This window comes from Ictalurus furcatus, chromosome 12 (assembly GCF_023375685.1).
Source record: "Ictalurus furcatus strain D&B chromosome 12, Billie_1.0, whole genome shotgun sequence".
Taxonomy (NCBI): domain Eukaryota; kingdom Metazoa; phylum Chordata; class Actinopteri; order Siluriformes; family Ictaluridae; genus Ictalurus; species Ictalurus furcatus.
In genome coordinates, this window is record NC_071266.1 from 24,735,440 (window position 1) to 24,762,564 (window position 27,125).

The 27,125-nt window shown below is 44.9% G+C and overlaps 1 protein-coding gene across 1 annotated transcript; it reads left to right on the top strand.

The window, feature by feature from the left end:
* eepd1 (endonuclease/exonuclease/phosphatase family domain containing 1) lies at positions 1-27,112 on the top strand. Its single transcript, XM_053637178.1, has 7 exons — positions 1-784; positions 13,118-13,169; positions 22,496-22,606; positions 22,700-22,834; positions 25,659-25,797; positions 26,047-26,241; positions 26,669-27,112. Exons 1-7 carry the CDS (start codon positions 180-182, stop codon positions 26,875-26,877), a joined length of 1,446 nt encoding a protein of 481 aa, XP_053493153.1. The 5' UTR covers positions 1-179; the 3' UTR covers positions 26,878-27,112.
* The last annotated feature ends 13 nt before the right edge of the window (positions 27,113-27,125 follow it).

Below are 27,125 nucleotides of genomic sequence, written 5' to 3' on the forward strand. Positions count from 1 at the left end.
TTTGAGTGTGGAAGCTCGAGTCCATCCGAGAACACGCTCGCGCACGCCCTGCAGGGGAGATAGAAAGTGCAGGACAGAAAGTGAGCGCGCGCGCGCTTTCACACATCCTCTTCACGCACTCCACCGCGGCTCATGCGAGAGCTGTAGCGGTTCAGGGCTCGCGGTGTCGGTCACGGGTCATGGGGGGAAACCTGGGGTGCCACCGCTCGCTGCCGGCGGACCCCGCGGACGTGCGGCAGCGCGGGCGCAAATTCAGCGCGACCTGCAGCTTTGCGCACATCTCCGCGCACAACCCCGAGCGCCTGAACGTGAACGCGGCCAGCGAGGAGGAGCTCATGACCCTGCCTGGGGTTAGCCGGGCCATCGCGCGCGCCATCGTGGAGCACCGCGCGCGCATCGGCGGCTTCAGGAAAGTGGAGGACGTGGCCCTGGTGAGCGGCATCGGCGCCGCCAAGCTGCAGCTCATCAAGCCGGAAATCTGCGTGTCGAGCCGCAGGAGCAACAACAACAACGACCCGCGCGAGCAGGAGCACCGCGCGTCCGTGACGCACTCGTGGACGTCCTCCCACCCCAACTCCCCGGCCGTCTGCACCGAGCTGCACCTGCCCCCCGGAGGACCCGCACACATGGCCTCCGAGCGGCCCGACGTGCAGCCTGCGCCGTGCGCGCGTCACGGAAAACCGCTGGTGCGCGTGGCCACATGGGATCTCCAGCGCTGCTCGAGCGACAAAGCCAACAACCCCGGGGTCAAAGAGGTCGTGTGCAGGACCCTGCTGGAGCGCGAGTGAGTGAGCTGATCTGACCTCTACATTACATATGCAGCCTCCAAATAGTGCACTGCATAGGGTACACACCTAGTGCGCACTTCTGGAGTAATGTCCTGATTTGTTTTGTTGTTGTTGTTGTTTTTTGCTACACTATATACACTTCTCATAATGTAACCCCACCTGTAGTCGTTATAAGGTTGGACGATATGGCAAGAAATATCATATCACAATACTTGTAAACATTTTATACCACACAAGGTAGTTAGGTATCATATTATACGCCTATAATTTACTCTCACACATCCAGTATTCATCCCCATCAAACTTCCGTTCAGTTCCGTAACAATTACGAGAAGGTTTCGCAATACTGATGAGTGTATCATGGAGTCATTTATCACAGTATGGATATTATATTGTCATATCGCCCAGCCCTGATTAAAAACCCTGCTGGACATGTAGTGCACTATGTAAAGAGTGATGAACTTTATACTCTCTCGGAATATCCTGAGCTAAATCCTCCGTCGCTATTGGACGTGTAGTGCACTACGGTAGAGCAGCCCTTTATTTCCAACCCCTAAATAGTGCACATGTAGGGACCTAAACCTAGTGTAACATAGTGCACTACAGAGTGTATAAAGTGCTCTGTAGTGCGCTACGTTACACTAGAGTAGCGCTTTATACGCTCTGTAGTGCTCTACGTTACACTAGAGTGACGCTTTATACGCTCTGTAGTGCTCGTATATTTAGGAGGAATCCCAAAAGTCTCCCTAGTGAACACTGAACGCTCTACATAGGTACCTAAATCCCGAAGTGCTCGGTTGTTGTGGAGTGATCTTGCTAATGTTTCTAACCGCGTCCACTTTGGCGTGCACGTGCTCTTGCATCACCTACTGTGAAGGATTTTTGGTTGTCAAATGTGGCTTGGAGAGACGTTTAGTTGTGTATCACGGCTAAAATGCGACTCCTGAAAATGGTTTAAGCGTTAAGTCAGTCTGAAATGTTTCAAAAGCCTCACGAGTGCTTTAAATTGTGGCTAATGTCACGAAACAGCATATTAGCAGAATAAGCAGTGTTGTGTGTTACTGGTCTTGGTCTGAGTTTACCAAAAGCATCACAGAAAAGTTATGATCGAGAGAGAGAGAGAGAGAGAGAGAGAGAGACACACACCGAGAGAGAGAGAGACACACAGAGAGAGACAGAGAGAGCGAGAGAGAGAGACACACACTAAGAGAGAGAGACACACACACACTGAGAGAGACACACACTGAGAGACACACACCGAGAGACACACGCACACCAAGAGAGAGCGAGAGAGACACACACCGAGAGAGAGAGACAGACACACACCTAGAGAGAGAGAGAGAGACACACACACACACCTAGAGAGAGACACACACACACCTAGAGAGAGAGAGAGACACACACACACCTAGAGAGAGAGAGAGAGACACACACACACCTAGAGAGCGAGAGACACACACACACACACACAGAGAGACACACACACCGGGAGAGAGAGACACACTGAGAGAGAGGGAGAGAAAGAGAGAGACAGAAAGAGAAAGACACACCGAGAGAGACACAGAGACCGAGTGAGACAGACAGAGAGAGAGAAAGAAAGAGAGGGAGAGAGAGACAGAAAGAGAGAAAGTGCGAGAGAGAAACAGACAGAGAGAGAGACTGCGAGCGAAAGACAGAGAGAGAGAGAGAGACAGAGAGAGAGTGTTTGTTATGCTCGCTCTACTATTTATCGATGATCTTTGTGCTGCGATGCTTTTGGGGAAACTCGACCCGGTTCATCCGTGCAGGAAGACCGGGGTTCAGTCTGAAGTTCATGTTGTCCTTTTGCTTTTTATAACACACTCAAACAAAAAACCCCGCGTCCGCTGCAAACAGGAAGATAAGCGCAGGCACTCGTCCAAGTGTGGTGTAATAAAAGAAGAACTCCGTGTGTTTCATGTGTGTTTGTCTTGTGTTCATTTCTCATTTACAATACACAATGATACACAGGATGTCTCTGAGCAGCAGCCCTGTGCTTTTCATTACGCAGCAGGATTTAGTGTGTGTGTGTGTGTGTGTGTGTGTGTGTGTGTAGGAGTGTGTATCTACATAGTCAAAGGTTGGTTGCCTGGTTAGCATTACAGTGACGGAGGTTTCCCTGTGTTTCTGTAAAGCATGTCGACTCTCTGTATCGTATTACACGCTGTCACACTTTATCTGTGAGGACGGTGGTGATTAACCCCAGTAAGACTTTAAAAATAAATAAATAAACAAGTAAACAAATACTCCGAGACTACATGATGTGTAAAAGCCACAAAAATGTCACGCGATTGCATTTAAAGTGACACGTGCCGTGCCTCCTTCACGGAGACCGACACGCACAGATATGAATCCGTTTCATACCACCGCGCTGCTCTGTGCTCAATTCTGATTGGTCGGAAGATGCCGATGAATCTTGTATAACGGCAGATATTTCTCTGACGGTAGTGCAGCTGCAGCTCACAGGGATGTAGCAACAGCGACTCGGATAGCAGACACGTCCACGTCATCTGCGTACAGTAACGAGCTGTTATTTACCAAATTAAAACGTATAACCGTTGTGGCAAGGCTTAGAAATGTTTGTTTCAAGTGCACCTATTACGGTTTTTCAAATATTCCCGTTCATGTAGTGTGTTCTATACGGAGCTGTTTGTGAATGTAAAAAGTCTGCAAAGTTTCAAAAATCAAAGCGAACGACAAACTGAGTTATCGACTCTCAAAAGAAGGAGTCGATTCTGAACAGCTGAATCGACTCGTTAGTGATTCCAGACTTTACTTCCTGTACTAACCTACATAGGTTCGTAACAAACAGCCTCGCATCTGGTCTTCATCGGCTGCTCGCTGACAGCGGTAGACCAATCACGACAGACTGGGTCGTCTGACCAATCAGAGCAGAGTATGCTCTCTGAAAGGAGGAGTTTAGAACGAATCATTTAACGAGTCGTTTGTGACACTGGGGGAGAAAGGTAACGCTGCAGTTTAAATTATGAGCACGTTAAAGTGCTTTTTGACCTCGGATGCACCTAAATCTATCGTATGAGACCTTTAAAACAAAATTAGGCACGTTTCAAAACCGTAACAGGTGCGCTTTAACGTTTTTATGGAAGGAGTCTCCAGTGTCGGCGTTTAACTTTGTAACAGTTAAAGTTTTCCACCACGGGGACAGTCTTCACGCCTGGTAGTTTTTCGCTGACGTAACAAGCTGTGTGTTTATTTTTCCTCGTCGTATTAACTTGGCGACAGAGGAAAGGAGAGACCGGTGATTATTTTCCTATAACGGCGCATCCTGAAGTGTGCCTCATTGATCACGCACTGAAAATGATTATTATTGGCACCCCTGCATTCAGCACTTTAACTCTTTGCGAACGCTGAGATTGGAGAATACAGAGCGAGGCGTTTCCTCTTCAGCTCAGTGCTCGGGTTCTCCATGTGGGTTGGGTCAGGAAACTGGGACGGTCCAGACAAAAGCTTGATTCCGTGCTCGATGAAGCGTGAGTGAAACATGACGTCATCTTATTGTGGTTTGTTTTGTTTTGTTTTCGTCCGTTTGGGCTTCACGTTGTCGTTAAGGTTCGGTTTATGAATCTCAGCTCAAGGCTAGGTTAGTAATGACCTGTAGTAGCCTCAGTCTCCAGGCCGTTTATTACACGGCGGAACGCACCACTCCCTCGATCTCCCTGATGGATGTAGGCCGAAGGGAAACGGGTAACAAACAGTCTGTTTAGAGGTTACGTGAGTTCACCACTTAGAAAGCACTGGAGACGCTTACTCAGAAGTGTCCTACAGTAACCCTGTGTGCACTCACTCACACACACACACACACACTCACACACTCACACACACACACATGCATGCACACACACACACACACCCCGAAAGACAAACAGACTGATTCATTTCCATAACGCTGTTAGCGTTGACTCTGTTTACCCACGTGACTCGTCTATCTGTCCACAACCACAACGCGGTGATATTTGGACAGTAACGTACGAGGACTGAATCTTCCAACGTGCTCTAATCATCTGTTAGACCATGTTTGTGTTAAACAGAGTGGCTTAGAATACAGCACCGTTTAAATCTCGCTTCTGATTGGTCTATAGCATTAACTCCGATCGTAGTTCTTACGCCGTCTCTATAGTAACGGCGTACACAAGGGCGCCGTGCGCGAAAACATTACTTTAAAAAAAAAAAACGTTATCAAACAAAGAAAAGCGGAAACTCTTTCCTACGGCGAGGTTTGTTTCCTGTTTATTTCTTTACGCGGCGTTTACGGAAGGAGTCTCCAGTGCGAGCGCTTCCTAACAGTCAGAAGTAAAGCTGTAACTTGAGGTTTTCCGTCACACAGAACAGAGGAGTGTGCGCTTTACAGTTTCTCAGCCATGTGAAGAGCTGCAGTTCGTTTTATTTATTTATTTAAATTTTGGGGGTGTATTAACTTCAAGAGGGGGCGGTACTGGCTTGGCGGTTAAGGCTGTGGGTGACTGATCAGAAGGTCAGGAGTTCAAGCCCCAGCACTACCAAGCTGCCGCTGTTGGGCCGTTGAGCAAGGTCTTTAACCCTCTCTACTCCAGGGGGCGCTGTATCATGGCCGACCCTGCGCTCTGACCCCAGCTTCCTGACATGCTGGGGTATGCGAAGAAAAGAATTTCACTGTGCGGTAATGTTTCTATTAATTTATTAAAAAAGAGAGGCTGGTGTGGGATCGACCGTTTGCAGCTGCTGTAGTGTAAGTGATAACAGGAACCGACTTGTAGTAAGTGTTACAATAAACAGATAAACATGATGTGCTGTTCTTCGGTTGATTTAAAAATTGTAAGCACTGGCGAGTTGCCGCGGTACAAGAGAAATGAAACACGTCAGGACGTGCTGTTATAGAACACTAATCAACTTTGGCGTGGTAACACCGTGGATACCGTACATATTGTATAACTGATGTGCACTTGCGACGAAAGCAGTACCATCTGAGAGGCAGCGTACGGACGGCTGTCTTCTAAAGGTCCTTATTATCTCAAACGTATCGCTCATGAGGACCTCCGAGAGCCCAGAATGTCAAAGTTCGAAAAGCATGAGGGAATTCTCACTCGCTCCAGTTTGAAAAAAAGGGTGTGAGGTTTGGGTTTTACGGTGCTGGTTAGTTTATGCACTCTGTGCGTTTAGTGACCATGGACACTTGCAGTGAACCTGAACTGCTAAACTCTAAGAACCTTTCACCCAAATAAATGCAAAAGAAAGGGAAATGTGCCGAGCGACGTTCAGAACGTGTCCGTGCATCATCGCCCGAGCGGTGTTGCCGTGTTGCCAAGAAACGTTTTGCGGAACCAGAAGTCGATTAAACACCAGTATTGCAAGTCGCTGCTTCTTCATTCCAGTCTCGCTTGCCTGCCGAAACTTCTGCTGAAATAAGGAAGCCTGGAGGTAACCTGAGGTCAGTCTGTTCATATCAAATGGACTAGCTGGTTTTGAGGATATGAACCAAGCTCATCAGTCGATGGACCGTCTGGACCGTCAGCGCTGTGATGTAATCAGTCCAATCTGCCTAATGATGAAATCGGCGTGATTGTGTTAGCAGTGTGTACGTGTGGGGGAGGGGGCGGTTAGGTAGTTGGCGGGGTGTTAACATGCGTTTCAGACCCCGGGACATTTGTAACGAGAGTGTAGTCTATGGAAGCCCGTACACACTCGTACACGGGTCCATTTTAGCGCAGGTACTCCACTTACTGGCATGTTTTTGGGAGGAAACCGGAGAACGCTGAGGAAACCACATGGACACAAGGAGGACATGTGAAACTCCACTAGGACACAAACCTGAGCTCAGGGCCTGAGAGTCCGGAAAACACGACCCGTTCCACCTCCATAATGCTCCAGAGAAGAAGTGATGTTTAACGTGTTTAAACCCAGAAGTCTCCTCAGTTTGAAGTTGTCCTGATCGATGAGCTAAATATTAAGCTCTTCTTGAGTTGACTGTAGAGAAAACTTCAGACCCAGGACCAGAGCTAACAATCCGTAGTATGGAAGGAATGCATCAGTGTGAAAGCAAACCTGCGATAATGATAATGATGATGATGCTGATGATGATGATCCAAGCCAAGTGTGAAAACACCCCGTGTTATTACGGCGTCTCGGAGTGCTCGTGTGCCAGTCTGCAATGAGAATTCGCTACACACACCGGCGTCTCAGGACCTCTTTAATCAGTTTTTTATTTATATAGCGCTTTAACAATAGATTTATAATTAAACCCCTAACGAGTAAGCCGGTTGGAAAAAGGCCCCGAGGAGACATGAGGGAGAAACCTTGAGAGGAACCGAACTCTCGAGGGAACCCGTCCTCTTCTGGGCGACACCGGATAGCGTGGTTGTGAATCGTTACTCTTTACTCGACGATATCATTAAGCAAGAGGAGTTATACTGAATATCAGCACGGCTGTGATTTGGCCGCAGGTAATCGCAGGTTCTCACAGCCGTGCTGATATTCAGTACAGCAGCACGATTGCGAGTCGTCTAACGCTTTACGGTTCTGTCAGTAAAAAATTCATATAGACTACCAGACATTTCAGACTCAATAAGACACATTTTATTTCTTTTTGGTCTATCAGCAAAAAAAAAAAAAAAACGAGCTACCAGAGAAGAGCCAGCCGGATAGATGGATAGTTGCATGTTGCCGTGGTAACGCACAGTCTGACTGACAGCCTGTAGTAACGGTTTGAATGTAACCATGCTACTTGTTCACTTCAGCTCAGTTTTGAACGGTGAAGCGGCCGGTCTCTCGTGGGCCGCCAGCACCACTGTTCTCACACTTGCACTTTTCCTGGATTTGAGGATGTTTGGGGAATCTTAAAATGTGTTCATTGTCAAATAAATATCTTGAAACATTTATACGGTCTTGTACTGTTCCTTAAACTCACTGACATGCAAAATAATCTACGTAATAACCTATGTTCTATTCCATCGGTTTCTATTTTATTCTTTGTTGTTGTTGTTGTTGTTGTTGTTGTTGTATCCTGTTTTTGTTCTGATTTACTTTGTAGCATTTCTCTTTAATCCTGTTATACTACAGTTTATTCAGCTCTAGTCTATTTAGTCGTGTTTATTTCTGTATTGTGCTGTTCGGTTCCATCGTAGTTTCATGTAAAATTTTATTCAATTCTATTTTAACGCGTTTTAATTTCCTCTCTTCAGCCTGGATGTGTTTTTAGTTCTGTTCTATGATATGATTTAAAAAAATATATATTATTTATTCCTGTTCCTCACTGTTCTGTTGTATTTATTTCATTTATTCCTGTCCTCTTCGGTTCCGTTTTATTTCGTTATTTCGGTTCCCGTCCTAATCCGTTCCGTTCGGTTCTGCTCGTTTCTGCTCGGCTTTGTTTCTCTTCCTTTCCGTATTATTTCGTACCTTTCTCTTCTGTACTATCCGATGGTGGTGTTCTCCTGCTCTATTTACTCCAGTTTCTGTTTTATTCTGCTCGGTCGCTATGTTTCACCTTACGTAATTCTTTTCTGTTCTGTTTGACCAAGAATAACACCGCATGAAGGGGGGAAAAATACCGACTATAAAGTCGTGTCGTCGGATTCGATGCATCCTGACGTTCATGATCAGATACTACTCATGATCTGTATGCGGCGTTAATGAGCATGATGATGAGTATTGATCATGTATACATTACAGTAGAGTGCAGTTCTTTTCTTCACATACCCCAGCATGTCAGGAAGTTGGGGTCAGAGCTCAGGGTCAGCCATGATACGCCACCCCCTGGAGCAGAGAGGGTTAAGGGCCTTGCTCAAGGCCCAACAGTGGCAGCCTGGCAGTGCTGGGGCTTGAACCCCTGACCTTCTGATCAGTAACCCAGAGCTTTAACCGCTAAGCCACCACTACTAACATAGTGTTGTTTCGTTATATTTTTAATATCTAAACCAAGCTGTCTCTCTCCTTGTGTGACTCGGTATTCGTGCAGTGTTGAATTATAGAAGACGGGAAGTGTGAGAACCAAAACATTCGATTCCTCCAGATCAGACAGTGCAGCGAGTTTCTAACACAGAATGTTAACTGCGGAGCCCAGTTCCGTGTAGTTAGTAATGGAGAAAGTGTGTGCATGTGAGTGTGAGTGCGTGTGAGTGTGCGTGTGAGTGTGCGTGTGAGTGTGCGTGTGAGTGTGCGTGTGAGTGTGCGTGTGAGTGTGCGTGTGTGTGTGCGTGTGTGTGTGTGTGTGTGTGTGTGTGTGTGTGTGTGTGTGTGTGTGTGTATTGGCTTTGTGAAAGTGAGGAGCAGCCCAAGTTCATTCCCAAGATAAGACTTCCTAAGACTTGCACGCACGCACGCACGTTTTATTTTTGTTTTTGTTAAAGTGTGATACTGAGCTTCCTGTTTGTTCTAGAAACAGGATCTGGATGTAATCGTAAGCAACACTGAGGAAATATAAGTGATGATGCAGTTTCCCCCTCGCTTTCTGAACACAACAGTGTTTCCTAAGAGACCGTCTCTGTGGTGTTGGTAGCGATTCGTACCGAGTTCCTCACGTTCCCCCAACGTCAGTCTTTCTCACTTCTTCTCCTTTTTTGGAAAAACCACCTCGTAATAATGCACGTCTTTAACGAAGCAAGACGCTGATGCATCTTTTTTTTTCTTCCTCTTCTCGTGTCTGTGAAATATATTAACCCCATCCCTACGCTTTACTGTTTAATGCAGCGGCAAACATACTGTCTCAATTCCTTTCTCCTGTTATCTCTTACTCTCTCTCACTCTCTATTTCTCACTCTCTATTTCCTCTCTTCTATCACACTGTCTGTTTGGGCAACTTCTCTGTCACTTTTGTTGCGTTTCATAGCGTTTTAGCCTTAACCAGCATTAACCAGGCTAACACGGTGTGGACATAATGTCGTGCAGTGACAATGAGGTGCCTACTGCTGCTGAACTCCTAATTAATAAATAACTCGTGTTTAAATAACAGCAGACCTCATTAGCTTTCCCCAGTGTGTAGTTTAACAACTCTTTGTCTTGAGTATTATTACTTTAAAATACACTAAACGTGTTTTCTGTTCCTCAGACGCAATATTTTTTACTTTAAACTAGGTTAGCTTTTGCTTGCTCGAGTGAAATTTGTACATGGCAGATGCTTTAGTTTACTTTCGCCTGCTTGGTTTTCACTTGCTAGTTTATTTTCACTCGCGAGTCTGTTTTTGTTCACTAGTTAACCTTCACTTGTAAATTAAATTTCACTCTCATTTGTTTTTCACTTGTTTGTTTTTTGTTAACTTTTTGCTAGTTAACTTTCACTTGCTAGCTAACCTTTACTTGCTAGTTTGCTTTTGTTTGCTATTTAACCTTCACTTGCTAGTTTTTCACTTGCTAGTTTGTTTTTTGTTTGCTAGTTAACATCATTTGCATCATTTGCTTTGTTTTTCACTTGCTAGTTTTCTGTTTGCTAGTTAACCTCCGCTTGCTAGCTAACTCTTGCGAGTTTTTCACTTGCTAAGTTTTTTGTTTGCTAGTTAGTACTTGCTTGCTAGTTTATTTTTTCATTTGCTAGTTAGTTGTCACATGCTAGTTTGCTTTTGTTTGCTATTTAACCTTCACTTGCTAGCTAACCTTTACTTGCTAGTTTTTCACTTGCTAGTTTGTTTTTGTTTGCTAGTTAACCTCCGCTTGCTAGTTAACATCATTTGCATCATTTGCTTTGTTTTTCACTTGCTAGTTTTTTGTATGCTAGTTAACCTCCGCTTGCTAGCTAACTCTTACTTGCGAGTTTGTTTTCACTTGCTAAGTTTTTTGTTTGCTAGTTAATGTTCACTTGCTAGTTTGTTTTTGTTTGCTAGTTAACCTTCACTTGCTAGCTAACGCTTACTTGCGAGTTTGTTTTCACTTGCTAAGTTTTTTGTTTGCTAGTTAGTACTTGCTTGCTAGTTTATTTTTTCATTTGCTAGTTAGTTGTCACATGCTAGTTTACTTTTGTTTGCTAGTTAACCTCTGCTTGCTAGTTAACATCATTTGCATCATTTGCTTTGTTTTTCACTTGCTGGTTTTCTGTTTGCTAGTTAACCTCCGCTTGCTAGCTAACTCTTACTTGCGAGTTTGTTTTCACTTGCTAAGTTTTTGGTTTGCTAGTTAATACTTGCTTGCTAGTTTATTTTTTTTCATTGGCTAGTTAGCGGTCACTTGCTAGTTAGTTTTTGCTTGCTAGTGTCCTTCCTGGAAAATCCAGCTTGTTCTGTCCAGCTAATGAAACACAGGCTGAGCTGGTCAGACTGGTAGTCCTTCTTTGCCAGGTGTGCCAAGTAATTTTCCATCATCCTCATTACATCACTAAAATAATTCAACATTGTTCGAGACTTTCTAATCGCCTTACTGATGTGTAATTTTTTTTAAAAAAACAACAAACGCCTTGTTTATGACGAATCATTGTTAGCAGTCATTCTGAAACGGTTTGTTTGCTAGTTTATTGACAGTTTATTTCCACCCACTTGTTATATACCTTTTAAATAAAAACTCTCACTTTTGATCCTGTCATCGTTTCTGTTCCCGTCATGGGTATGTTACTCGACCCCCCAACACCCCCACACACACATTTTAGCTGTGATGAGATAATGTGAAGGACTTTTGAGGAGCGAGGCTGTTGTTTTTGTTCCAGCTCCGAGTTCTGCCACGTTTCTCACAGATATAATCCGTTCTCTTGCTGCTGAAGGTGTAACACGGTCCAGCTGTTCGGTCAGACCGTAGCAGAGTCTCTCCAGCTGGCGTAAACGGGAGATCGTGACGCGTGACGCGGCGGCCGCTTCCAAAGCAAACAAGCCGCTCGCTTCTAAACCGACACTTCACCAAACCGCCGTCCTGTTGTGCTTTTCGTACCGTCGGGGTGAGCCCGTGCAGCGACGTGACCTGCATGTGACTGCGGATGCTGGAGCTGCTGAGTGAAACTCGTGAATAAATCCAAGTGAGAAAGTAGGAAGGCCGTGTGAGACGTTTTCACTTCAGCTTCATGTCGTTTTCAGTAGTGCCCACACTTATGTGATGTCTCGTTACTTTTAAATGTTCAGAACATCAGAACGAGACTCTTCGTAGCATGTCCTCTATGCAGTATATATCATGCAGTATACGTTCTTTACTCCTCCGTTAAATTGCACGGTAGGTTGTTTAGGCCAGGTGGCGTTTCTACTCAAAAGATTTTCAAAAGTCTTTCTTTTTCAGAAAGCAGCACAAGAGCTGCTGACGTGTTGGCTTTCTTCCATCACACGTACTGTCACTCCGGACACGAAGCAGTCTGTTTGTAAACAAATAAATTCTATGGAAATTCACATTCAAATTAACACTTTTTTTTTCTTTTTTTTTAATAAGCTAAACTATATTATTTATATTATTTATGATCAGTCAGACGAACGAACTGTTCCAACCCTGAACTTGATTCTTTTCCTCAAACAGTGTGCTGCAGTGAACGCCACGTGCGTTTTATTTGTTTATAGCTGCATTTAATGCTTTAAATGACACGTCAGTTCCTGTTTTCAATTCCTTGTGTTATAGCAGCTGTAAACAGTTATTACCTCGCCAGTTGTTTCTTGTACCTTTTATAAGTTCACGTGAGAACTAACATAAGATAAAATAAGATGTACTTTATTGTTCTCTCGGGGAAATTTGTCAATAGTACGGTCACATGTTTGGGGGAAGCGAAAAAAAAAATCAATAAAAACAAAAAGCTTAAACCGACAAGTTGCACAGCATGCCTGCTAGAGACACGTATACACTCCGTATTAGTGGTAATAACCATCAGAGCTGCTGTTATAGAGCATTACTGAACAAGCGCAATAGAGAATCCGACAGCGCCGTGGTGTTGTAATAAGGAATGTTTCACGTGGCCCGTCAGGATTTCATAATTATCGTCATTTCCCACGATTTCAGACAAACACGCTGTACGTGCTTCCTGTCGGTTTTGAGCAGTATTAATTCAGCTCGAGCTGGATGTAGGATTTGTTGTTGTGTGTGTGCGTGTGTGTGTGTGTGTGTGTGTGTGTGAAATCGGCTGCTCTGGCCGTTTTTGAGGAAGCTTAGCACAGCGGTGTGTGGATGTGAAAGCCGGACGATCGTGTCGACGTCGACGAGCTGCACTTTGCTCCCTGTCAGAGTGCTGAGCTCTCGTCTGCGCAACAACATCGAAAACAAACGGATCTTTATTAGGGTCATAAATATTGACTTTATGCTGCTCTGTTTGCTTGCTAGGTGTTTTTTTTTTTTTCTTTCATTGTGCGATTGTCTGTAAGATTATTTCTCACAGAGCAGCAAATAAACTCTCTCTAACTCTTTCTCTCTTTCTCTCTCTCTCTCTTTAGCATCAAGTTGCTAGCAGTTCAGGACCTGGCCGATCAGCAAGCGCTGGATAAGGTATTGCTGCATATTACAAACATTTTTCTTTGTCCTTATCGCCACCTGAGATTGACCACAGGAAAGAGATATCTGGAAAATCGATGTGGCCTAGAAAAACAAGGCCTGGAACAGCAGCCAGTGCGTTTACAATACAAGCATAAAGCTTTTCATTGAGCTGTGACGATCATGCATATAAACAGTCACTTAAAGGAATACTCAAATTTTTTAAATTTATGATTTCATCTGTAGCGACAGGAAAGCTGCCCTTTAGACTCCAGTCGATGTAAAACTTTTACACCGAAGTCCATCGATGAGCGTTTTCAAATACGCAAATATCAGTGTCTGTTTAGCGCTTCAAATATCTGCCTTCCTGATTTGAACGAGACGGCGAGGACGTTGAAGAGGACGAGGACGTTATTGCGGCGTAGCGGTGACGAAGTACATGAAGCGCTCCACGTGGAGTCGTAGTGAACCTCGAACTGTATCGGCTCGGACATTTCATACAGGTTTCCCTCACCAGTTTGTCCCCTCGCCCGTGATGTAAACGAAGCCTCGCTCGAAAAAGGATCAACGATCGAAGCGATCACTTTCCGTTCTCACGTTGTTGATACCGTCACAGGTGTGACCGCACGGGATAGGACTGTCTAGACAGGTGACTTTCTGAATAATAATAATAATAATAATAATAATAATCAGTCGGGTACGTCTCTGTTCAGGACGATTCTTGATGTCCAACTGCAACGTATACCCGATTGAATGTCGTTTCAGTTGCTATCATTCACGTTAAGCCTTTATGGGGGATGAGCTTGTTCGAACACCAACCTCGGGGTGGAATCTGCTTAGAGGCAGTCTGTAATTTCTTACAAAAGCCAAAAAAAACAAAAAAAAAAACAAACTGCAGCATGTTATCTTTTCTATTTTGGAAATCTTAAATCTTAAAGTTACACCTTTTACCTCTGACTGTTACAAAGTGTCGGTCTCACACATTTGAACTACGTTGATATGGTACTTTCATCTTTCATACAGGTCTCTGTGAATGGGCTGTTACTATACAGTTCAATTCCGTTTTATTTGTATAGCGCTTTTAACAATGGACATTGTCCCAAAGCAGCTTTCCAGAAATTATATAAACTCAGAATATACATTTTAAATGTATGAATTTGTCCCTAATGAGCAAGCCAGAGGTGACATGGCGAGTCCCTGAGATGACATGAGGACGAAACCTTGAGAGGAACCAGACTCCAATGGGAACCCGTGCTCATCTGGGTGACACCGGGTAGTGCGATAGAATCCCTTCTATAAATGCGCCAATACGACAGTTTTTATTGTTACAGTTTTTACATGAAGTCTGTTTTGTCGAACTTCTCCACTGTTCACCGATGGAGACTTGAGTGCGAAACTGTTTGTGGGAATGGCAGTGCTGAGGCTATAGTAGCAATTGTAGTCCTGGCCATCATGGCATAACTGTTCATATGAATTGAGGCCCAAAGCCATCTTTATGGTTTTTAGGTGGTACCATCCTCAGTAATCTTGTGATCTTTAGACTGCACCATGTGGGGCCATCCTCACCAGCAGTATGTGACTTCTAACTGATGAGAACTCCAACCAGAAGCAGGGCATCAGGATGGATCGGGCAGATCCGCAGAGCAGAAAGGGTCGGGATCACGTGGAGTATCATGTGTAGCTCTACAGAGAGGGAGAGGGAGAGGGAGAGATCATTGGGTATGCTTATTGTCCCGTAATGGTTACGGACAATGTACTTTGTGTGAGTGCAAGCAGGGACTCTGACAAGACTAGCTATGACAGCATAACTAAAAGGGAGAGCCAGGAGGTAACACAGACATGAGGGCACCCTGGGACATACTGTAAGGCGGCCGGGGGGGGGCGACAGCATCCAAATACCCCAGTTCACCACAACACTCTATACCTGTGAGCCCTCTAGATCTGCTCCTTTACCTAAGAACAAAACTATTCACAAAAAGCTTGTCTAAAGAAATACGTTTTCAGCCTGGACTTAAACACCGAGACTGTGTCCGAGTCCCGAACACTAATTGGAAGACTGTTCCATAACTGTGGGGCTTTGTAAGAGAAAGCTCTCCCCCTTTCTGTAGCCTTCACTATTCAAGGTACCAACAAATATCCTGCACCTTTTGATGGAAGTAGGCGTGGCGGATCATAAAAGACCAAAAGTTTGCTCAGGTACTGTTGCACGAGACCGTTTAGTGCTTTATAGGTCAGTAAAAGTATTTTATAATCAATGTGAGATTTCACTGGAAGCCAATGCAGTGTCGATAAGATCGAGGTGATGTGGGCGTATCTTCTGGTTCTAGTTAGGACTCTAGCAGCTGCATTCTGGACTAACTGGAGCTTGTTTATGCTCCTACTGGAACATCCAGACAGTAAGGCATTACAGTAATCTAATCTAGAGGTGACGAAAGCATGAACTAGTATTTCTGCATCATGTAGTGACGATATATTTCTTATCTTAGAAATATTTCTGAGATGAAAGAAGCCTATCCTAGTAATATTATCTACATGAGCGTCAAATGATAGACTGGAGTCAATAATCACTCCAAGGTCTTTTACTGCTGCACATGATGAAAAAACAGAAAGTCCATCCGGAGTTAATGTGTAATCAGAAAGATTACTTCTAGCTACACGTGGTCCTAATACAATTACTTCTGTCTTATCAGAATTAAGTAAGAGGAAGTTAATAAGCATCCAACGTCTAATGTCCTTTACACAATCCTCAACTTTACTAAGCTGCTGTCTGTCCTCTGGCTTCGCTGAAACATACAGCTGTGTCTCATCAGCATAACAGTGGAAGATAATTCCATGCTTACGAATAATTTGACCTAGAGGTAGCATATATAAAGTAAAAAGCAGTGGGCCTAAAACAGAACCTTGTGGAACACCAAACTTTACTTCTGTGTGCATACTGAGGTAACCATTTACATGTACGCACTGATAATGATCGGTCAGATAAGACCTGAGCCAGGAGAGGACTGCTCCCTTAATGCCAACAACATTTTCTAATCTATCAAGGAGAATAGTGTGATCAATGAAATAAAAGCTGCACTAAGGTCGAGTAACACAAGCAGCGAGACACAACCCTGATCAGAGGCCAGTAGCAGGTCATTTACTACTTTAACTAGCGCTGTCTCTGTGCTATGATGAGGTCTAAACCCTGACTGATACACTTCATGAATGTTGTTCCTATGTAGGTACGAGCGTAGCTGCTGTGTACAACCCTTTCTAAGATCTTGGAGATGAAGGGGGAGATTTGATATTGGCCTAAAGCTGGATAGTTGACTCGTGTCGAGGTCAGGTTTTTTAATCAGGGGTTTAATAACGGCTAGTTTAAATGATTTAGGTACACAGCCAGTGCTATGGGAAGAATTGGTTATTTTTAGAAGGGGATTGATTACTTCTGGAATAATCTGTTTACTATAGAAGCCATCACGTAATAGAACAAGTGCATCAATATACACCTGTGACTTGCAGCTGACCAATCAGAATGGAGAATTTAACAGCACTGTGATTTATAATAACTGAGTGAGATCTGTGTCCACGAGGAACACAAGAAAAAGTGACAACTCTAGACGAGGGTGTTTCTGTGTCAGTGCTCGTGTGCTGTCAGACAAGGGTGCATTCTTTATATTCTTATATTATTTAAAAGTTCTCTCTCTCTCTCTCTCTCTCTCTCTCTCTCCCCCCTCACACTGGTGAACAGAAGTGTGGCTCATTGCTATTTCTGAGGTGATGGTTGTGTGCAAGACGTGCATGTCCACTAGAAGCCGGTCATCTATAAATACCACGGCTGTTCCTGTGTGTGTGTGTGTGTGTGTGTGTGTGTGTGTTCCCTCGAACATTTCTTAGATCACAGAAAAGATTAGCTTTTACTGCACACCATCCATCGTTAAATTGCCTGCGAAGGCCGTAGCATGTGATTTTACATCATTTTCACCCTCGTCAAACCCTCGTGAGCCCTCGTGTCCTGTGGACGGGGGCAGAGTCATCCTTGTGTCCCGTGGACGGGGGTGGCGTCATCCTTCTTTCCTGTGGACGGGGGGCAGAGTCATCATTGTGTCCTGTGGACGGGGGGCGGAGTCATCCTCGTATCCTGCGGACGGGGGCGGAGTCATCCCGGAATGGACCCCATTGGGATAGAAATGTTTTAGCACTGAAAAACACCTGTTTATTGTGTGCATTGTTGAAGATAATATAGAGTTTAGGGTTGAACAGGAAGTGACATAAAGGAGACAGCTCTGTCCTGATAGACAGGTGCATTGTAGGAGATAAATGCAGCATTATGGGTTAGATATGCGCCATAAAGATTAGAACAAGCGTAATTAACAGTGAACTATAACCACTAATGGTGTGTGGGAGCGTGTGGGAGCATGTGTGTGTTCATGTGGGACTGTGTGTGTGTCTGTGTGTGTGTGTGTGTGTGTGTGTGTGTGTGTCCTGTTCAATCTGCTGTGTGCATGAAGCTTGCACGGTGTTAAAGTAGGTCAGCAGAGCAGTGTGTGCGTGTGAGAGAGAGAGAGAGAGAGAGAGAGAGAGAGACAGATAGACGGCTGCTCCTAATGGACATGTCCCAAATCTCTCCATCCTCACTTTTTTTGTTTTGTTTTGTTCTTCACTTCGCTTTCAAGTCCCCTTGTATAATTCACTCCGTCACGTCTTTACGCTCTTTTCGCACTCCTCTTTCTCTGTTCATACCGACTTTTCTACTCTCACCGTTTCCCCTCAAATTCCACCTTACCTTTCTCTCTCTCCTGCCTTCGCCCTGTTTGTGGTGCCGCACTTTAAAGTAGGAATGCGACGACTAATCGATAAACATCGATCATTAAAATAATCGACAACGAATTTCTTTACGGATTAGTCGTGTCTGTAAGGCGTGTGGTAGGTTTACAGACTAAAGGAACATGTTACTGTGTTAATGAGAGAATGTGTGTGTCACTGCAGAACATTCATCCTCTTACCACTTAACACTTCATTTCTGCCTTTGTTCTTCTTTTTTAAATATAGTGATGTAACGTCTGCTTTAAAGCTTGTTTTTTTTTTCGTTTTCAAAATATAATGTTAATATATTTTTAAAATCCTTGGCGCGGTGTACAGCCTAGCCCACAGATCCATGTAACCCCTTCCTCATAGCCTTCAGTTTGCACAGTGTTTGAAGGACAACGGCGAGCAGAACGGGAAATAAAGTTGTTGTTCGAAACTGGCCTTCCAATCCACTGACGCGATTAATCGAAGAAACGATCGACAGATTAATCGATTATCAGACGAACCGTTAGCTGCAGCTGTACTTTAAAGTCCTCCTTTCTTCTTCTCTCTGCAATCCTGTCTCTCTCGCACTTTCCTCATTTTATTTTTTCTTTCCCCGACTTTTCACCCCTCCTTCCACATTCCTGATTTTTCTGTCTTGCTCTCCTCTCCCTTTTTTCCCACTGCACTGCAGTCAGGCTGAGTCATATTGTGTGTGTGTGTGTGTGTATGTGTGTGTGTGTGTGTGTGTGTGTGTGTGCAATTTCACGCTGCATGTTTCTGGTCCTTCTGTTCTGCAGCAGTAAGTGCTGTACAGTTTGTCCTTATGTCATATTACATTCTGTGCTCACAGTGACGGAGGCGTGGCCTCTGTATCTGTCAGTCACAGTGAAGGAGGCGTTGTCTCTGCATCTCTGTCACAATGAAGGAGGCGTGGCCTCTGTATCTGTCAGTCACAGTGAAGGAGGCGTGGCCTCTGTTTCTGTCAATCACAGTGAAGGAGGTTTGGCTTCTGCATCTGTCAGTCACAGTGAAGGAGGCGTTGTCTCTGCATCTCTGTTACAGTGAAGGAGGCGTGGCCTCTGTATCTGTCATTCACCGTGAAGGAGGCGTGGCCTCTATATCTGTCAGTCACCATGAAGGAGGCGTGGCCTCTGTATCTGTCAGTCACAGTGAAGGAGGCGTGGCTTCTGCATCTGTCAGTCACAGTGAAGGAGGCGTTGTCTCTGCATCTCTGTTACAGTGAAGGAGGCGTGGCCTCTGCATCTGTCATTCACCGTGAAGGAGGCGTGGCATCTATATCTGTCAGTCACCATGAAGGAGGCGTGAACTCTGTATCTGTCAGTCACAGTGAAGGAGGTGTGAACTCTGTATGTGTCAGTCACAGTGAAGGAGGCGTGGCTTCTGTATCTGTCAGTCACAGTGACGGAGGTGTGGTCTCTGTGTCTCAGTCTAAGTGAAAGAAGGGGAAAATGTTTCCTTGCTCATGGTTAGAGAAATTGTGTAGGTGTGATGGTGAGATCATTTTAAGTATTTTCTTTAATAATGGTTTGTTCATATATTAATATTCACTGCACAAAGAGTGCCTCACAAGACAGTCCAGAGGTTTATGTACACACAGTTACTCAAAGTGTCAATTCTGTTCTGCGGAACAGGGCGAGAAACACGCAGGACTTCACTGAGAACAGCAAAGTAAAGTAAACACTCGCTACACTGAACAGGAGCAGCTTGAGCACAGAGTAAAGGCGTAATGTTGACTGTGCGAACTGAATGTGACCAAGGTCATCATAAGTCTGACTCGTGCTGATATCAGGGGAATTAGCGACCTCATATCCCACCCATAAGCGTTGCTTAAGAATTAACCAGCAGCTCACGTCAGCAATATTTTCTGAAAAACGTGGAGGAATTTAATAGCCCTGTACTGGACGGTTTGCTTCAGAACAGTGCTGTGAAATCTGGTTCCCAACGAAAGACCTTCTTGGCTCTGTGAAAGGATACAGCTTTAATTATTCCCTGAAAGAAAACAGATTCACAGGGAACGGTTTCTAGAGTTTCATTTCCTTTCTTTCTTTGTTTCACACTTTTAGTAATATCTTTCTGACCCTGAAATGAGCTCCTCGCCCGTCCTGACCCGTTTCACTTTCAATAAACTCCACAGACCCGCCTCGGTATGGATTTTTCACATATCACATTATTCAATATTTTTGGAGCCGTAGAGCTTTCTTTCCACCGATAGAGCACGTTAGCTCTGTTACTTGACTTTGGTGCTTGGACCCCTAAATATACTAACTGTTGCTAATGTTGGTTGTGATTTCCACCACTGTAACGAAAGAAAGTAATCACCGAGCCCTCTGACTATGCCTCATAGACGCCACTTTCAGAACTACTGAATGATGGAACGTCACTTTTTATCCACTTATAGTTGCATTTATTGTTGTGGAACGGCCAGATACAAGTCGGTCACCTCCTGACACGGATCGTTTACGTTTAGATGTGAAAGTGCTTCAGCAACGGTCGGACACGATTGTTTTTCTCGTCCGTAAGCGCATGAGGAATCTGCTGGCCGTCTGCCTCCACATGTGTGTTGGCTCTTATCGAGAGCGAGCGTCTGCCAAAGCTCCTTCCCACCGTCAATACCAATATATTCCCTTACAGTAACTCGAGTAACTCTGTGTAGTGCAGATTTCTGTGCAGCGATCCGTGCACATGACCTGGGGACGCTCAATACCGAACCGCCTTATGGAGCTCAGTTCAAGGGAAAAGTCTCTGGAAGTTCGTCATTTTGTCCGAAAATCACTCACTATGCCTGGGGAAGCTCAAAACTGAACCCCCTTATGGAGCTCAGTTCAGGGGAAAAGTCTCTGGAAGTTGGCCATTTTGTCCGAAAATAGTGCACGTGACCTGGGGAAGCCCAATGCCGAACCCCCTCACGGTCCGAGATCTCCAAGCTTTCAGATTTAAAGATGGGGAAACTTCTCAGCTTTTCAGGTTGCACCTCCAATCTAAATGACAGTTCTAACCCCCTTTCCCTCAGAGATCACAGGCCAGTATGGTCCTGAGTGGGAATCGCACTAATTATAGACGAGAGTTTATGGTAAATGTCAAAGCGCGCCGATCGGATTGCATGCAGATCCGCGCCGCTGTTTTGGCAGTGTTGCAGGTTTGGGTCGAGTATTTAGGGCAGATCTGATCCGCATTTCATCGCCGTTCTGTCCGTTAGTCTGAATACATGATCGCTCAGGCGTTGGTTGTTATTGTTCATGTTCGTAATCGTTACACTGACTGAGACGTGCGGTTTTTTGGTTTTGTTTTTTTTAATCACAAGTTCAGTGGAGTGCAAATTTTTGCATACCCTCAGGAGAAAATGAAGGCGGCGAGCGATTTCCTTCTATAGGCGCAGCCGTTTTAGTGTGTTGTGTTTTACTGATAGTCCTTCGTTATTCCAGGGAACAGAAACGGTAACGGTGAGACTTTGATATATCCGGTCCGTGCAGGCTTTCGCAATCGCAGAAATGAACGTAAACGCCGCGATATTCCGCAGAGCTTCGGAGTAGATTTCCCGAAATGGCTGCAGGTTTCGCGCACCAGGGCCGGGACGCGTCGCGTGACGTCATCACACAAATCCCTCTCAGATTCACGTGCGTCGGACATGAGTACGGCGAAAGAGGTCTCGTTTGCCAACAAACATCACCGCGAAAGCCGATTTCGTGCGATTTGCGATTTCGCCAATTCGGAATAACTCCGCAAGTCGCATCGCAAATTTTGAAGAAAGCCGCAGCGGAGTCGAGCGTTTTTGAGCCGCAACAATCACACACACACACCGAAAAAAAAAACCCAAAACACTGCTTATCAGTTAATATCAAAATCGTATCAGGTGCCACTTTCGGAACGTGATGTAAACCTTCGCAGATCCGATTTAAAATGAAAGGTGATGTGAACGTTTCCGTTTTCCATTCAAAAACCATATCTGAGGCGAAGATTTGGACCCGGCTGTGTAACCGTACGATAAACAGACCAAAAGAAATGTACAAAACAGACATCGTTTTGGATAATGTCGTCTAGGTAACGAGTTATCGTTTCTATAGCAACAGCGGAGGCAGGGATGTGTATTTTGGACGCTTAACCTAATCTCAGTCTGATAATAAACAAATAATTCTTTAAAAAAAAAAAAAAAAAAAAAGAAGTCATTTATCAAAGAAGAGCATACGGTGAAGGTTTCCGTGAGGGGAATCTTTGACTTTTAACATGTATGGAAGGAGTCTCCAGTGTCAGTGTAACGGTACTGTTTTCCACCATGGGAAAGTCTTCAAGACGGCAGGCTTCGTGTGTTGTTTTGTTGTGTTTTTTGGGTTTATTTGGTCGAGCGCGTGAGAAAGGGAACGGTGTTCATGTTGTAAGTGATAACACTAACTAACTTATTGGAAAATGATCAACTTCCACGTCACTGATTATTCCTTACTCAGTGCACAGTGGAGTTCTTGGTATTACTACATTTGTTTTGAATCCTTTTAATAGTATGTGTGTGTGTGTGTGTGTGTGTGTGTGTGTGTGTGTGTGTGTGTGTGTTTCAGTTTTGCACAGAGCTCAATCAGCCAACTCTCTCCAGTGTGTGTAATTGGAAAGGCCCTCGCGGCATGTGGAAATGTGCTGCTTCTGGGAAACCCACTGGAGAGTCCTGTATAGTAAGTACACACACACACACACACACACACACATAAAATATATGCTGCTACCAACACAGTGTGTAACTGCTGCTCATTGTGTTTTATTTGAAGGGTTCAGAATATTCCGGTTTCCTCTGGGACTCCTCGGCTGGCATCCAGCTGAAAGAGGCCGTGGTTTTGGAGAGCGCTGCTGCTAACGGCAACGGGAACGACGCCCAGCCCAAAGCCTACCTTGGACACTTTTATGTAAGTAACAGCGGCTCCGGCTAAAGGGCAAACAGGGGATCAGCGCGGCTCACGGCGAGCGTCTTGTGTTTGTGCGAGTTTGTTTGGTGACCGTCTTCCCGTAAACTCTGTGCATTCTTAAACCGTTACAGTCCCCCTGAGGAAAATATCACAACAGCGGGGCAAACCGTACCGTTTTCACTCTGCACTGAAGACGCTTGGGTTCGAGATCTAAAGGTAAATACGCGACGATGGATCAGAATCCCAGCGCTCGTTTCCTCGTAGTCGCATCTGGACGTGTTAATCGGCGTACACTCGTGAAACAGACGTGTTCAGAATAACACGTGCTGTGTTCGTACATTTCCACATAAATATGTGTTTAAAAAAAACACACACACACACACACACACGAGATGTGTTGTTTATACTGTTTTCCCCTGCAATTATCCTAAAATGTCATTTGTTTGTAGGCTAAAATTCTACTAAAACTGCTCACAAGATAAACACGGTTCCATCTGAAAAGCTGTAAAAGAGGAAAGAGTGTTAGGTGCTAGCTACAAAATATGGACAAGCGCCTTTCCCTGAGGAATTGTGTTACAGAATCCCACATTTTTGTGAATTTTGGCTCTCCTAATGAACAAAATGGCGCCGTGGACCCCGCAGGAAAATCCAGCTGATTTACGAATGTTTATTTTCCCGCTTTTAGGAGCTCACCGCTGATTTTTTTGCACTCTCCTCGTCACGTTAACCTTGTGAAGAACTTCCAGCCTCGACGTTACTGAGCTAGCGAAGTTCCGTTAGCCACTGACTGTGTGCACCTGTTACCCGGCGTTACCATTCACCCAATACATGAAGAAACACGCCTCTAACCCATCCCCCTAATGCTAATTACTACAGCGTGCCTTGTCCGAAACACCTGCCAAATGTAGTTCACGTTATCCCTCTCCGTATTACATCATGCTGAATAGCGGTGATGCTACGTCTACTGTCGTTCACTTTCGAAAAGGTAATGGGAATGTCTAACGTTACCGCAAGGTGTATGCTAAAGTAATGTTATTAACTCAGGGTTAGCATCACTCTTCTAGCATCTAGCTGGATGCTAGCTAGCTAGCTAACCCTAACTCCGAGCCTCAGATAAGATACAGACCGAGAGAATTCTAGAATAACCTCAGTCCGTATTTCACATCCATCATAAACACGTGACACTAGTAGCGTGACTCCAGCTCTGAGGAAGCAGTACATGATGTTCACCGTTGAAGCCGTAGCGGTCGGTCAAGTTAATCATCACTCGCCGAGTTTTACAATGAACACGTTTGAATATCCCAAACCCGACCAGGCATTTTCAGCAGCGCTAACGCTAAATAGTGATGAACGCTAACCTACCCGTGGCGATTTGGTTTCCTCGCCTCGGGACTCTCAAAGCGACGGACATTCGCTTTGAGGCGAGTTCAGAGTCGGACGATGACGTCAGCAGGGCAGTCCGCGACGTGATTGGACGATAATTTAACACGTGTTGTATCGGTCACGCGTGTGAATTGTTTTTACACATCCCTTCTGAGAGTGTAGAACATGGCACGTTTCGTTTACCGTGGCCACGTCTGCTCCGTGTCTGGTTGCTCAGTACACCAGCGGTTTCTTTCTTGTCCAGGACGTTCCAGATTGTTCCACTGGCTACGCCCAGTGCTTGTGCAATGCCTCTGATCGATTTTTCCCCTCTTTTCTCAGCTTCACAATGGCTTGCTTTCCTCCCGTGGACAGCTCTCTGGTCTTCATGTTGGTTTATCCGTTTTAACAACGAATGCAGTCTTCACGGGTCGAACCTAGGGCTCGAACCAAGAGATAGTAATTCTTTAAACAGTCAATCTGACAGGGCACACCTGGGCAGCAAGAAACACCTGTCCGTCACGTGCTCCAGTATTTCTGATCACCAAATGTCTTCAGTGCGTAGATGAAAGCATTAGAATCGGCCCTGCTGTTCCAATACTTTCGGAAGGGAATGTAAATGTAGATTTGTGCACATTTCGTTGTTTTATTTTTTATTTGATTTGATTTTAAGATCGCTTGCCAGAGAGGTTCACGTGCGGTCTGGTTGAGATCGGAGGTGTGCATCAGGACCGGGATCCCTCTGGTGATGTAGCCAGGAATTAATTCCAGGCTGGATAAGGAAATTGCGTGGGCTGTACAATAAAACCTGATAAGCCTGCTGCAGACTTGCTTGTTTTGGCTGGACGCCAGTCATTTCTTCCTCATCATTTTAGGTTCAATCATCAAACCAACAGCCAGTCTTGCCATGATAATAGCGTTGCCATAAAATCATGACGGTTCCATTGAAAATGATTCAGATAAGATGCTGGTTATAGTGGGGGAAGTGATGCTTTGTTTGCTCTGGATCTGATCTCGTCCTGCAGTCAACCTTCCGTCCTTCTCAGCCCATCATCTCGATATCGCTACGCTCAAGAGTTTTCAACCAGTAAAGAAAAGCGCGTGATTTCAGACGGGTTAATCCGGTTTCTCACCAGAGTAACCAGTAAAATACGATTGAACAAGTTAACGTTCACGCTCATTTGGCATCCGGGGCGGTTAAATGTCGACTCATCATGATGAGACAGGTTGGACACTGTATGGACGTCATTACAGCGCATGTTCCTGAACAAAATGTGTTCTTTGACATTTGAGTGGCATTTGTATTCGCGTAGTAAGTATGCTCATAACGATGTTGGTAACGAGATGCGCCGTATTTGTGTCATATTAACCGCCAATAAGTATTTGGAACTGGGGAAATATTTCCATCACACACCCCTAGCGACATTCATTGAGGTGTCCGGTTTCTGTTTCCCGTAACCAGATCGGATCGTCCGAGCTCACCGTCGTGAACGTGCACGTCAAACCTCCGTCGCCGCCGAAGCAGCAGAACGGGCGGAGCCACAAATCTGACGAGCTGAAAGCCCACAGGCTGAGCCCTGGAGTACAGGAGACTCTGAGAGGTTAGTTCTTAACGTCCCAGAATGCACTGGGTGGGACTTATTGGCTGTGTGTCAGTGAGTTTGTGCTGATTGAGCAGCAGCGATGAGCTAAACTGGAGCGCAGTGCAGCATAAGCACAATTTCTTTGAATTCGATTGTACTGATACCAAGCTGTTTTTATCTATAACTTCCTCGAGTACTCGAAACCGCCGTGTCAGTTTGAGTGTGCCAAAAAAAAATCTGTGCTCAGAGTGCGAGTTCTCTCTGTAGGGGTGAAGAACGTGTTGGTTGTGGGGGGCTTTGGTCTTCCTCCGGACAGCGCTCAGTTTGAGCCTCTGAAGAAGGAGAAGCTGAGCGCCCTCGTGCCTTCCTCGGTCAACACCAACATCAGCACCAAAGCACCGCAAGGATCCAGCTGCCTGGACAACATCTGGGCCAGCCGTAGCATCAAGAAACTCTACACAGGTAATAACTGGTTCCTACTAGAATGCTGAACATGACCGCTACGTATATATATTATGTTTATACTATACTACACACTATACATACTATGCAGTATATACTGTACTACAGAATTCTATATACACTGAATGCTCAGTTCTGATTGGTCAGCGGCTCTGACGGTAGTTGCTTCAGGTTTATATTAATTCACTAACAGCTCATTCACAGAGACTGATTGTTACAGGTTTAAAAATATGTTTAAAAATGACAAATGGCTGCTTTAACGCTTCAGTCCTGCTCATGTAGTCCTTTTGCTGAGTTAATTTGGTGTGTTAGAGTAGGAATAAAACACTGAAATGTGCAGAGTAGGGGGACTAAAGAGTAGGGGGACATCTTTGCTAGAAATATTCACACTTCTGTAACTGTCTTTTTGGTGTGTGTGTGTGTGTAGGTCATTGCTCTGTCGTGAGGGAGGGCCTGACGAACCCCTGGATCCCTGATAACTGGTCGTGGGGCGGAGTGGCCTCGGAGCATTGCCCCATCATGGCCGAGTTTTACACAGATTACACGAATGAGAAGACGACGAAGGAGCCAATGCACAATGGAAGCAGCGTGGCAGTGGTGGAGAGGGATGACCTCACACCCAAACATGAGCGGTGACCTTTGACCTCGGGTTGTGGAGACTGTCATGGTGACGGAGAGACTGAGATGGACTGAGGCTGCATCTTTTCCAGCTGTTGTACAGTAGAAATTATTTTGAATGTAGAGAAATAATCAGATATTTATGGAAATGAGAGATATGTATGTATAATTATTTTTTTTTTTTTTCCAAATTACACAAGTGCTAAAAACTTTTTAATGAAGTATGTGGAATAAAGCAATACTGAGAATTTAACTGAAATGTAATA